The sequence below is a fragment of the Bombina bombina genome, chromosome 1 (assembly GCF_027579735.1).
Source record: "Bombina bombina isolate aBomBom1 chromosome 1, aBomBom1.pri, whole genome shotgun sequence".
NCBI classification, from domain to species: Eukaryota; Metazoa; Chordata; class Amphibia; order Anura; family Bombinatoridae; genus Bombina; species Bombina bombina.
In genome coordinates, this window is record NC_069499.1 from 949,028,782 (window position 1) to 949,043,607 (window position 14,826).

The 14,826-nt window shown below is 37.0% G+C and overlaps 1 protein-coding gene across 3 annotated transcripts in view; it reads right to left on the reverse strand.

Moving 5' to 3' along the window:
• Nucleotides 1-7,359: 7,359 nt before the first annotated feature.
• Nucleotides 7,360-14,826, reverse strand: part of LOC128640550 (uncharacterized) — a 127,050-nt gene continuing 119,583 nt past the window's right edge. For all 3 annotated transcript variants that reach the window (XM_053693029.1, XM_053693034.1, XM_053693023.1), the window contains 2 exons: nucleotides 10,704-10,829; nucleotides 7,360-8,598 (listed from right to left, as the gene is read on the reverse strand). In XM_053693029.1, the coding sequence (XP_053549004.1) occupies nucleotides 8,462-8,598; nucleotides 10,704-10,829 (263 nt within the window). In that variant the 3' untranslated portion in view covers nucleotides 7,360-8,461. The remainder of the gene's footprint in view (nucleotides 8,599-10,703; nucleotides 10,830-14,826) is intronic.

Genomic DNA, 14,826 nt, shown 5'->3' on the forward strand with positions numbered 1-14,826 from the left:
TTATTATATGGCACAACACATTTAATTTAAATTCAAATGTTGAACTTTTAACAATTTTTTTTTTTTTGGTTGATTATTTATATTTACGCACACTTTACACAAAGTTTATTAGATTAATTTTGGTGATTTGCAGACTTTGCGCTATATCTGTCCTGACTGTTTCTAAAAATTGTTTCTGCATAAATATATATTTTTATTTTTTTCTGGCCTTCAGATGTTTGTTACTAAAATGTTTCTTTATACCACAATCTAAAATAAATAAAAAAAAAAAAAAAGCAAGAATATGATACTAAAGATGTCTTAGTTACAAGGAACAATCCAGGTCTCTTGTATTTCTTTATTTTGAACTTGTCAGTTGAGTGATCTGGTGCGTGTGACCTTCCTGTGCAAATTTGGCTATTCTAAAGTATCAGTGATACAGAAGAGTAAAGTAACTGCCTCTGTGCTTAGAGTTATTGAAGGGTAAAAAAAAAAAGTGCTGTATGCTACTTTTACATTTTGGTGTAAACACACTGCTCCTCTGTGTGTTAGCAAAGTTACAGATAGGAAGGGGGGGGGGTGGTTGTTGGTTAAACACTGCTGTGTTACTAGCAGCCAAAGAGGATCAATTGCTCCTTAAATTAATAACTAGAAAATGAGGGGGTAAATAACAGCTCAGATGAGTGCAATTATAGCTTGAGCCTAAAATTGCCTTTTGGGGCTAACCCTTAGGTCAGTGTTTCTTAACTGCCGTCCTCGCATACCCCCAACATGCTATGGTTTCATTCTAGGTGAAATAATCAGCTGATGAGTGAGAGCAGGTTAGTAACCATGTTTGCTGATCAACTGATTATTTCACCTCTAGTTCAGCTATAATGAAAATCTGGCCTTGTAGGGGTTCTTGAGGGCCGCGGTCTCATGTGACTTGACCTCTTCGGTAATCTGTTTATCCAGTATCCCTGTGGAGGACAGCTTGCAATGCTACAACTAAGGGTGGCTTACAATGAAGACTGAGTAGTATTATCCAAATTTGCTCATCACAGATTTCATTAAAGGGACATTCCAGTCAAAATTGAAATCTACAAGAATGCATTTCAGTTTTAAATAGAAGCATTTTTGTAATATACATATGTTAGCAAAAATGCTTCTAATAAAAGCTATAGCGGTTTCAAAAATGTACTTAAATATGCACCGTGCACCAGCAGTTTAAGCACAGAACTTGCTCAGAGAGCCTAAAGTGTTTGTACCATCTGCTAATTATTCATTTTGTTAATTGCTGACATGATACAAGCCCCTCTGGCACTCTGAGCAGCTACAGTATTTAACATGATGAGGCACTGACATTATCTAGCTATCCTTCACATGCAGAGAAAAATGTTAACATTAAAACGGTGAACTTTTTTTTTTATCAGAAGCATTTTAGCTAATATGTTAATTGCAAATGGGTTTCTATCCAAAGATGTAATTCATCTCTGCACATTTAAATTTTGTCTGGAATGTCTCTTTAAGCAGTAAAGGATGTTATGCATTTTAGTACTTAAAACAAAACTTTGCGACCAATTTACTTTTACTATTTTGCCTAATTTTCCTTTAAAGAAATATTAGGCGCTAATATATTCAGGAACCATTGGTTTCATTGCAGGCATCAGAAGGAGGGTTGCCAGAACTGGAATACAATGAAAGTTAGATTTGAACATGGTGGCGCCCATGTCATAAAGGAGGCAGGGAATAAATGCAATATAATGCTTCTAAAATCTATTTAAGAGTTTGTCCCTTTTACCCATGAGAATGTGGGGTGGTGGGTGGGGATTTTCCCTCTCTACTGCTCCAGAAAGACTAGAATACAACATGCAATCTTCAGAACTTAAAGAGACAGTCTAGGCTAAAATAAACTTTCATGATTCAGATAGAGCATGTAATTTTAAACAATTTTCCAATTTACTTTTATCACCAATTTTGCTTTATTCTCTTGGTATTCTTAGTTGAAAGCTTAACCTAGGAGGTTCATATGCTAATTTCTTAGACCTTGAAGGCCACCTCTTTTCAGAATGCATTTTACCAGTTTTTCACCACTAGAGGGTGTTAGTTCATGTATTTCATATAGATAACACTGTGCTCGTGCACGCAAAGTTATCTGGGAGCAGGCACTGATTGGTTAAACTGCAAGTCTGTCAAAAGAAATGAAATAAAGGGGCAGTTTGCAGAGGCTTAGATACAAGATAATCACCAACTGTGTTGATTATGCAAAACTGGGGAATGGGTAATAAAGGGATTATCTATCTTTTAAAACAATAAAAATTCTGGTGTAGACGGTCCCTTTAAGGGACACAATCCAATTTCCATTTTTTTTCCTTTTGTGATTCAGATTGAGCATGAAATTGTAAGCAACTTTCTAATTTACCCCATTATCAAATTTTCTTCATTCTCTTGGAGATTCAAACAGAACATAGTTTAAAAAAAATAGTTCTATTATCAAATTTGCTTTGCTTTGTTTGCACCTTATTCTTTATTAAAGAGACTACTGGGGGGGCTGGCTGTAGCCCTATTTGACAGGAAATAGATACCTTCACACTCCTGAGCTTACACACCTTTTAAGCAAAAGATACCAAGAGAATGGAAAATTGATAATAGAATTAGAAAGTTGTTTAATTGCTTGCTTTGGGCTGATTATCATGGCCCGAATAGGGCAAAATACATCTGTTTCCGCATGAGCCTTCAGGCTCGCCAGAAATAGGAGTTAACTTGTACGCCGCCTGTAAGGTCGGCAGACAGCAATCCGCCCAAACACATTTGGTTGATTGACACCGAATCTGCTGGGGGCGGCCATTCACCAGAACAGCTTGCGCAATGATAAATGCAGACAGCGTATGCCTACGACATTTATTGATGTCTGGTGGATATGATCGCTACGGCGGATCATGTCCACCAGACATATGATAAACAGTACCTTTGTCTTAATCCTGAATGAAAATGTCTGGGTTTCATGTCCCTTTTAAACCTTTCAACATTGCTTGGTGTTTGTGGGTTCCTTTTTTCCCTGGTCTCTAACTAATCAAAGCAATAGAGATATAAGAAAAACCTACTAAAACTGTATATTATAAATATGTTCTAGGAGCTTTATTCCATAATCCTTTAATCTGTTATATAGGTCATTTTAATTTGTAAAATTCTTCCCAAAAAGACTTCACTTGATCCCTCATTAACTTTTGACATGAAGTGCTAAATGTGTAGGTGGCCATTTAATAGCAAAGAAGGGCAGGACAGCTGTTAGTATACTGGACCCATGACAGTAGGGCCTACCTGCTGGTCATTATTATCCATTTATTTTTACGAACTGATATAATAAAAGTACCATAACATTTTTTTTTTGGTAGTCCTAGGGTATATATCATACCAGAGCCATGAATCCAACCCTAGGCCTCACTTTGCCATTCAGTTGGCATAAGGGGAAGTTCAGGTTTATGTAGCTGAGTTTTGGTAGCCATATAACCAGCAAAAAGGGGCTGTAGGTGTCATACTTCTGATCTAATTTAAACTCATTCTTCATTGCTAGATAAATGGAGTGTTTTTGTGTTGTGGTTGTGTGTGTATATAAAAAAAACATTGTGTATAATTTATCAATAGCAGAGAGTGCCAGCAAATCTTGTTTTGTATAAGTATCACTTTAGGCACTTGTGGCATAGCTTCCCTTGTCCTAGGTGCTTTGAATATTTTTTTTTAAAGTATTCAATGGGGATTTGGGAGAATTTTCTTTACAATATTTATTTTGTTCCCTTTCCTGTAATTTAACACTGAAAACTGTGACTGTTCCAATTTCCATGAGGAGAGTTACACAGAAAAAAATGTGTAAACAATAGTGTTTGGAATATAGCAGATTTCAAAAATGTATTAAAGGGACAGTCTACACCAGAACTGTTATTGTTTTAAAAGATAGATAATTTTTTTTTTTTAAAACCCATTCTCCAGTTTTGCATAACCAGCACAGTTATATTTATATATTTTTTTTACCTCTGTGATTATCTTGTATCCAAGCCTCTGCTAACTGACCCTCTATTTCAGTTCTTTTGATAGACTTGCAGTTTAGCCAATCAGTGATGGCTCCCAGGTAACTTCACGTGCATGAGCACAGTGTTATCTATATTTAACACATGAACTAACACCCTCTAGTAGTGAAAAACCTGTTAAAATGCATTCTTAAGAGGCAGCCTTCAAGGTCTAAGAAATTAGCATATGAAGAGCAAGGAACACAGACAGAAAGAGCCTCCTCACATATAAACAGAAATCCCCTAAAAATGACTCTGAAATAATTGATGTCCCATTCATAACTGAATATAATGTTGACCATTTGCTAGATAAATGGAGTGTTTTTGTGTTGTGGTTGTGTGTGTATATATATAAAAAAAACACTGTGTATAATTTATCAATAGCAGAGAGTGCCAGCAAATCTTGTTTTGTATAAGTATCACTTTAGGCACTTGTGGCATAGCTTCCCTTGTCCTAGGTGCTTTGAATATTTTTTTTGAAAGTATTCAATGGGGATTTGGGAGAATTTTCTTTACAATATTTATTTTGTTCCCTTTCCTGTAATTTAACACTGAAAACTGTGACTGTTCCAATTTCCATGAGGAGAGTTACACAGAAAAAAATGTGTAAACAATAGTGTTTGGAATATAGCAGATTTCAAAAATGTATTAAAGGGACAGTCTACACCAGAACTGTTATTGTTTTAAAAGATAGATAATTTTTTTTTTTTAAACCCATTCTCCAGTTTTGCATAACCAGCACAGTTATATTTATATATTTTTTTTACCTCTGTGATTATCTTGTATCCAAGCCTCTGCTAACTGACCCTCTATTTCAGTTCTTTTGATAGACTTGCAGTTTAGCCAATCAGTGATGGCTCCCAGGTAACTTCACGTGCATGAGCACAGTGTTATCTATATTTAACACATGGACTAACACCCTCTAGTAGTGAAAAACCTGTTAAAATGCATTCTTAAGAGGCAGCCTTCAAGGTCTAAGAAATTAGCATATGAAGAGCAAGGAACACAGACAGAAAGAGCCTCCTCACATATAAACAGAAATCCCCTAAAAATGACTCTGAAATAATTGATGTCCCATTCATAACTGAATATAATGTTGACCATAGAATTATGCGAAAAATTCTAAATAAACATTGGCCCATACTAAAAGCTGACTCTATATTAGGAGATTCTCTCCCACAGAAACCGAGAATGATTTTCAAAAAACAAAAAATTTTAAAACATTACTTGCACCCAGTTCACGTGTAAAAACTCAAAAACCTGTCCTCACACAGAAAGATCTACAAGGGGGGAAAATATCAGGCTTTTTTCCCTGCTATTCTTGCAAGGCATGCAAGCATAGTAATAAGAGAAAAATAATACACATCCCAAAATCAGATGAAGAAATTATTATTAAAGACTATATTAGATGTACTACAAAGGGAGTAATTTACATTCTGAGGTGTACATGTAATTTAATATATTTTGGGGAGACCAAACGAATGATTAGGGATAGGATCAGGGAGCATCTACTATGCATTGAGAAAGGAATGGTGGACACTAATTTATATAAGCACTTTAAGTCAATACACAAGGGGAACACTAAAGATCTGAGTTATTGGGGAATAATACAGTTGAAGCATAACTGGAGGGGAGGAAATATAGAAAAGGCTTTGAAAATTAAAGAAGCAGAATTGATTTATAGATACAATACCCTGTTCCCTGCCGGTTTGAATTCTGAATTAGATATTTCTCCATTTTTATTTGATTGAAGTTTATTTTGTATATACAAACATTAATTAGTAGGCTTTAATGAGACTTTTTATTTTTTATATTATATGATCTATATATAAAGACTATTAACTTCTCTTTTTTTTTCTTTTCTTTTTCTTTTTCTTATTAAATAAACCTTTTTTGAGGGAGCTAAAAAAAAACATATGTGAAACTCCCTAAGACTGTATAAATGTTTTTATATATGAGTTGCCTAAGCTATACCAATGCTGCCAATACCATCTTAAAAGTATGACCACCTTAAAACTAAAGACTGCCTCAGCTCCAATTTCCCAGGTGGAACCTGACCAATGGGAAGCAAGATACACCTTTAAAAGAAGACACACCTGTTGCAGAATATTCATCTTGAAAAAGCCCTGCAGAGGGAGAAACGCGTTGATGTGCTGCAACTAACAAAGACAAGAGAAAGACAAGCTTATACATACAAGCTGGATCGACTATTCATCACATGAAAAGTGTGCAATATTGCTAACACTGTTAGCCATTCCCAAGTTTGCCACTAGACCTGTAACGGGTCACTATTGGACATTATTCTATTCTACTTTCCTCAGCCTTATGTTTGGCATCCTGCGTGCTATCTGGCACTAAGTGCAGGAACTTTTTTCCTCGATGATCGCTACATTATAGCAAAGAAAGCCAAGTAATACTGCAACTTACTGACTTCGTATCTACACCAATCAGAAGGTGTGTTTGGGACAGCGCCCTCAATGGTGATATCATTACGGCCGTACAACTAGTCACGGAGAAGATTGAATGTGCACTCGTCTGGGTAAGCCCCTGTTTTGCTAGCAAACCAACCTCCGATTGAGATTTCAGTGTGGAATCGGACTATGCTTACTTTATTGTGAACTCTGCAATTCAAGTTTATATCAAATGGTGGCAACTATTTTGTAACTTTTGGTTTTTATTTACGGAGACGTCCGTTTTTATATATCACCTAATGTGAATAAATCTTTGTTTATTTGACAACTATTCACTCTGTTTTTAATTTTTAATAAGTCTTAACGTTAATTCTCTATATCACCTTTAGCTTTTAGCGCTCCTATCTACTTTTTCTCATTAGCATATGAACCTCCTAGGTTAAGCTTTAAACTAAGAATACCAAGAGAACAAAGCAAAATTGGTGAAAAAAGTAAATTGGAAAATTGTTTAAAATTACATGCCCTATCTGAATCATGAAAGTTTATTTTGGCCTAGACTGTCCCTTTGACTGTTAAATTGTTATTTTAACATACAGACATCGGTTGCATACTTTTTCTCCCTAATTTTCCTCAGTAGAAGAGATTAGAAATAACCTTACACTTATTTTTAATGTTTAAACAACCAATGTATAAAACTACATCTGTGTATTATCTGTCCAAACTTATCTTTGGAAACATTATATTTAACATTTATTTACTGCTTAATATTACTTTAAAGGTGCACAGAATTTTATTCTTCTGAGGTTGATAAATGAAGCTGTCCCTTCTGAGATCTAATGAAACTCTGAAATTGAAATAAAAAAACTCAATTTGATCTGTGACCCGATGTCAGCTGGCCAATCAAATGATTTACACATTCTAAACCATGGTGAGCAATTATACATTTATTTAAATACAATTGTTACAAAAAACAAAATAGTCCTGAACCTTGAGATTACTGGTATAGGACTGACCCTGAGATTTGAAATAACATGAGGTTCAACTGATTTTTGCTTTCCTAAGTACCTAATACTAATGTATCCAGGGTTGGAGCTTTACACATTGATGATTAGACAGGAGTTCCTGTAAATTACTGCCCTAGAAAGCTGTATCATAAAAAGTCAAGGTAGACCAAACTGTTTTTCAGAAAGACTAGACAAATACCTGGTTCACCAAGTCAGTAGATCGAAGCTAGACAAATGAGTGGTGAAAAGCCAACTAATGCAAGGCAGACAGATCCATTTCTGCCTGACTGTTAGGATATTCAGTTGCCAGGCGAGGGGTTCCTCTCTTATTACCTCCAACACACAGGCCCCATGTGTGGTGCTTCAAAGATGGAACATTCCATGCAACAGAAATCATAAAAAGGATTGGATAGTGCTGTTAATTAAGGGGGCTGCTGGTCCAAAGTCTGATGTGGGCATATTGCTCACAAAGGGGTTAAAGAGTAAAAATCCTTGGCTGAACTTGGTGTGTTGCTATCAGAAGAGTTTGAATATGACGTAGTTGAGAAACAAAAAAAGAGCCGCAGAGCCAGGAGTATAATCTTAGGTCTGATGCAGGTAAGTGGTAAAAAAAGTTCTAAGTCCAGATAGGCTTGTGTGGGTATGTGGTTAACAGGTGGTCTGAGGCACATGGCTGACAGAGAGGCTACCATGCAACTGGTCTTGCGTGCCATGAAGTGTCTTACAGAATGAATGCAGTGCTAGGTGAGGCCACAGAGCAGGGGTCTGATCTAAGGTAAGGTAACAGAATAAGCACATCTGCAAGATCAAGGCGTCTACTGCTGCTTAGGGCTGTAGGGGCATGTGTTTGACAGGTGCTACAGGACAACGAGAGGTTGGTACATTGAAGTACAAGTCCTGGAGTCTGCTCCACTTTTAAATTACTTTTTTTGGTCCAAATTCTGCATTCCTTATCTGGAACAAATGTCACAGAATCTAAGTAAAAGAAGATCTCTTCTGGGTTTGGCAGGTTGTGATTTCACATTTATTGGTTTTCAGAATTAGCTTGTTCATCCGAAGATACCTTCTCTATATCTGCACAAATAGCTGAAATATCCAACCATGGCAAATGTCTTTGAGAGCTGGAAGGAGATGAGGTTTGGTATCGCTGTGATTGGTTTTCTAGAAAAAGAAGAAAAAAGTGAAGGACCATTAAATGTATAGTGAGGTATTTCAGTATGCCTCTATACATTAGTAATTTTTATATGAAAATAACTTTTTCATCAATATTTGAGCTGGTTACATAGTTCACATTATATAATTTTCTTTTTGTACTTTTATTTCGCTTTCACTTTGTACCAAAAAAACTAAGGCCTAGATTTGGAGTTTGGCGGTAGCCGTGAAAACCAGCGTTAGAGGCTCCTAACGCTGGTTTTAGGCTACCGCCGGTATTTGGAGTCAGTAAAAAAAGGGTCTAACGCTCACTTTTCAGCCGCGACTTTTCCATACCGCAGATCCCCTTACGTAAATTGCGTATCCTATCTTTTCAATGGGATCTTTCTAACTCCGGTATTTAGAGTCGTGGCTGAAGTGAACGTTAGAATTCTAACGACAAAACTCCAGCCGCAGAAAAAAGTCAGTAGTTAAGAGCTTTTTGGGCTAACGCCGGTTCATAAAGCTCTTAACTACTGTACTCTAAAGTACACTAACACCCATAAACTACCTATGTACCCCTAAACCGAGGTCCCCTCACATCGCCGCCACTCGATTAAATTTTTTTAACCCCTAATCTGCCGACCGCCACCTACGTTATACTTATGTACCCCTAATCTGCTGCCCCTAACACCGCCGACCCCTGTATTATATTTATTAACCCCTAACCTGCCCCCCACAACGTCGCCGCCGCCAGCTACCTACAATAATTAACCCCTAATCTGCCGACCGCAAAGCGCCGCCACCTACATTATAGCTATGTACCCCTAATCTGCTGCCCCTAACACCGCCGACCCCTATATTATATTTATTAACCCCTAATCTGCCCCCCTCAACGTCGCCTCCACCTGCCTACACTTATTAACCCCTAATCTGCCGAGCGGACCGCACCGCTACTATAATAAAGTTATTGGGCTTGTAAATTAGGTTAGGATTTATTTTACAGGTAATTTTGTTATTATTTTAACTAGGTAACTATTAAATAGTTCTTAACTATTTAATAGCTATTGTACCTGGTTACAATAATTACAAAGTTGCCTGTAAAATAAATATTAATCCTAAAATAGCTACAATGTAATTATAATTTATATTGTAGCTATATTAGGGTTTATTTTACAGGTAAGTATTTAGCTTTAAATAGGAATAATTTATTTAATAAGAGTTAATTAATTTCGTTAGATTTAAATTATATTTAACTTAGGGGGGGTGTTATTGTTAGGGTTAGACTTAGCTTTAGGGGTTTAAAAATTTATTAGAATAGCGGTGAGCTCCGGTCGGCAGATTAGGGGTTAATGTTTGAAGTTAGGTGTCGGCGATGTTAGGGAGGGCAGATTAGGGGTTAATACTATTTATTATAGGGTTAGTGAGGCGGATTAGGGGTTAATAACTTTATTATAATAGCGGTGCGGTCCGCTCGGCAGATTAGGGGTTAATAAGTGTAGGTAGGTAGCGGCGATGTTGTGGGAGGCAGATTAGGGGTTAATAAATATAATATAGGGGTCGGCGATGTTAGGGCAGCAGATTAGGGGTAAATAGGGATAATGTAAGTAGCGGCGGTTTACGGAGTGGCAGATTAGGGGTTAATAATAATATGCAGGGGTCAGCGATAGAGGGGGCGGCAGATTAGGGGTTAATAAGTGTAAGGTTAGGGGTGTTTAGACTCGGGGTACATGTTAGGGTGTTAGGTGCAGACTTAGGAAGAGTTTCCCCATAGGAAACAATGGGGCTGCGTTAGGAGCTGAACGCGGCTTTTTTGCAGGTGTTAGTTTTTTTTCAGCTCAAACAGCCCCATTGTTTTCTATGGGGGAATCATGCACGAGCACGTTTTTGAGGCTGGCCGCGTCCGTAAGCAACTCTGGTATCGAGAGTTGCAGTTGCGTTAAATATGCCTGTACGCTCCCTTTTTGGAGCCTAACGCAGCCATTCTGTGGACTCTCAATACCAGAGTTATTTTAGAGGTGCGGCCAGAAAAAGCCGGCGTTAGCTATGCGGGTCGTTACCGACAAAACTCTAAATCTAGCCGTAAATGTTTTATGTATCCAGATTAACATTTATAAATGCACTTGTGGGTATACCTTGTATTGTTTCAGAGCATGCTGGGTCTTCCCCAATGTTCAACTTCCAAAAATAGTCTCTTAATTGTTCGCAGTCCTCCCCTTTCTGGTCTATGGTCACAGTCGGGTCCTTTTCAGTATTTAAACCTAAACAAAAAATTGCACAAATATTAGTATATCTTTTAACAGAAACAATCTTTTTACATCTTGTGTCAATAATTATGTACTCGCATAATAAAGAAGTTCCGCTTTTTTAATGGACATTCTAAAGTAACATTACATACCCTAGTTAGGCGTAATTTCCATTGGTGTGGTAAATTGTGGAAACTGGTGGTAAAAACATTTATCTCAATTAATCCATGGAAAATGTTTTTGTTGGATAACGTTTTCAAACTTTACCACCGTAATGAAAACTAGACCTTAGCAAGAACATATTTTTGGTTGTTATTACCTAGATAACTATGGCCTAGTTTATATTACTGTTGTAAACTGTGTAAAATGGTAACATAAACATGTCCATAGACACCGTTAGGACATTCCATGTTGTCCTAAAAGAGTTGGGATTTAACACTATTAGGAAGCATGGAACGGCCTAGCTTTTTTGGTGTCCTTCTCCCTCCTGCTTCTAAGAAACATATAATCGGACTAGTGGTAGTGCCTTGCATAGTAGGCAGTCCCCCACGATCTGATCCCGGTGTTGAAGTCAGGTAATCACATTGGTAATCACGTGACCTGCTGTTTTCTGCAACTGTCTACTTTGGAACTTCCGATCGTGAACATTTGCCTCCTTCATGAAGGGGTTAACAGAGATACTTGTTGTTATCACTAGTTTACAACAGCAATGGAAACTAGGCCTATGTTTTTCCCACAGCAAAAGGGGTTTTGTCTTAAAGATGTGTTAAGAAAACTAGCTAAAATAGCACTTCATTTTTATTTTACTTGAGCTATACAGTAATTGCCAGTCTATGTAGGAATTTTTTTCCCCATAAACTTATATTTTAATTTGATGTGGGAGATTGTGGAAATCGTTTGCTCTAGATGACATGTGAAAAAAGCAGTTTCCTAACTTATCAACATCAGGTTTATATTAACCCTTTAACTGCTGAGTCCTTTCCACCCATGTGCTCAGCTATTTTGGAGTTTTTATATGCTGCTCACATTTAAGACCCACTGCACTGTAGGTAATTTTTTCAGTGAAAAACCAACACTTATTATTTATTATTTTTTTTCAGCAGGCCCAGCAGATTCACACTATACAGTTATTTTATTTATATATCATGACACATAAGAAGTGGTGAATTTTAAAAATGGTGGGGCATTAGACCCCACCCCTTGAAATTAAGCCACACCCCTCATTTCCACCATGCACTGAAACAAATAAAATACACACACACATACAGTATATACCTATACATCCACACACACACACAATTACACATATACAGGGGTTGGAAAATTTGCCCAAGATATTAGTAACTTCTAGCAAGCCTCACAGAAGAACAAATAATAGTACAACTGAGAAAATTGAATATTGTCTTATAAGTTACTACTTGTTCCAGTATGTTTCTTGAACCAATAATGCAGAGAGATGGCTTACATTGCGCGGATGCTGAGTACATGTATACTGATAATGAGCACATTGAGAACACTGTGCAGATGCTGAGTAAATGTATACTGAATACAACAAAAACACAATCCCTTGGAGTAGAAATGCAGCAGGGAGAGATATAAATGTTAAAAGTCAATTTATTATACTTGCGTTAAAAACATAAACAGCACAGATCACAGAGTCCACAGCTGACGCGTTTCCTGCCTTACTGGCAGTTCATCAGAGCTAAAGACTAAGCCTCCAGCAGCTCCTTTAATCAGAGGTGAGTTACCTGTATAACCAATCATTGGCTAACACAGGTAGAACTACAAGTTAACTATATAAAAATAAGCACAGCATGTATTACAGTGAAGTACAATAAAGCGCGCAACAGTATACATAAGATAAATGCAAATAATATTACACTTTATGACACTGTAAAAACAATACCATGCTAAAGCCTCTCATTAAAGAAGGAGACATGGAAGAGAGCAAATTTAGTGCAATTTCAAAATGGAAAGTAGGAAAAAGTTTAGAGCAATACCAAGTGTGAGCTAGCTGAACTATGTATGGTATAGTGTATGAAGCGCAGTGTGAAGTGCAACTATTTAAAGAATGAAGCAAATTAATATCTGAGGGTAACTAGAGCACCTATAAAACCTTTTTATCTGTCAATAAACAGCTTTACATCACTTATTTTGTTTATTCCTAATGGAAAGCCTGTTTTCAATGTGTGTATCCAAAAGATTTCTTTCCTACTTAGGGCTTGATATCTGTAACCCCCTCTCACTCCCAGGGATACTTGTTCTATACCCTGAAATTTGAAATAATCCAATCTATTCGGATGTGTAAAGAAATGTTTCGCAACAGGGGTTTTGGGAATATCTGCCTCTATTGATAAGAGGTGCTCCCTGATTCTATCTTTAAGATTCCTGGAAGTAAGGCCTGTATATTGAAAATTACAGAAAGTACATGTTATAAGATAAATAACAAAGATAGAATTGCAATTTAAACATTCCTTAATTCTGTAAGTTTTACCAGTATTGGTTGATGTGAAACTATCTCCTATTAAAGCATAGTTACAACATTTACAGGGTCTGCCTCCACATTTATAAAACTTTTTTGCTCTAAACTTTTTCCTACTTTACATTTTGAAATTGCACTAAATTTGCTCTCTTCCATGTCTCCTTCTTTAATGAGAGGCTTTAGCATGGTATTGTTTTTACAGTGTCATTTGTGTCATTTTACAGTGTCATTTGTGCTGTGATTCAGTTAACTTGTAGTTCTACCTGTGTTAGCCAATGATTGGTTATACAGGTAACTCACCTCTGATTAAAGCAGCTGCTGGAGACTTAGGCCTAGATTTGGAGTTCGGCGGTAAAAGGGCTGTTAACGCTCCGCGGGTTTTTTTCTGGCCGCACCATAAATTTAACTCTGGTATCGAGAGTTCAAACAAATGCTGCGTTAGGCTCCAAAAAAGGAGCGTAGAGCATATTTACCGCAAATGCAACTCTCGATACCAGAGTTGCTTACGGACGCGGCCGGCATCAAAAACGTGCTCGTGCACGATTCTCCCATAGGAAACAATGGGGCAGTTTGAGCTGAAAAAAAACCTAACACCTGCAAAAAAGCAGCGTTCAGCTCTTAACGCAGCCCCCATTGTTTCCTATGGGGAAACACTTCCTACGTCTGCACCTAACACTCTAACATGTACCCCGAGTCTAAACACCCCTAACCTTACACTTATTAACCCCTAATCTGCCGCCCCCCGCTATCGCTGACCCCTGCATTACACTTTTAACCCCTAATCTGCCGCTCCGTAAACCGCCGCCACCTACGTTATCCCTATGTACCCCTAATCTGCTGCCCTAACATCGCCGACCCCTATGTTATATTTATTAACCCCTAATCTGCCCCCCACAACGTCGCCGACACCTGCCTACACTTATTAACCCCTAATCTGCCGAGCGGACCTGAGCGCTACTATAATAAAGTTATTAACCCCTAATCCGCCTCACTAACCCTATCATAAATAGTATTAACCCCTAATCTGCCCTCCCTAACATCGCCGACACCTACCTTCAATTATTAACCCCTAATCTGCCGACCGGAGCTCACCGCTATTCTAATAAATGTATTAACCCCTAAAGCTAAGTCTAACCCTAACACTAACACCCCCCTAAGTTAAATATAATTTTTATCTAACGAAATAAATTAACTCTTATTAAATAAATGATTCCTATTTAAAGCTAAATACTTACCTGTAAAATAAATCCTAATATAGCTACAATATAAATTATAATTATATTATAGCTATTTTAGGATTAATATTTATTTTACAGGCAACTTTGTAATTATTTTAACCAGGTACAATAGCTATTAAATAGTTAAGAACTATTTAATAGTTACCTAGTTAAAATAATAACAAATTTACCTGTAAAATAAATCCTAACCTAAGATATAATTAAACCTAACACTACCCTATCAATAAAATAATTAAATAAACTACCTACAATTACCTACAATTAACCTAACACTACACTATCAATAAATTAA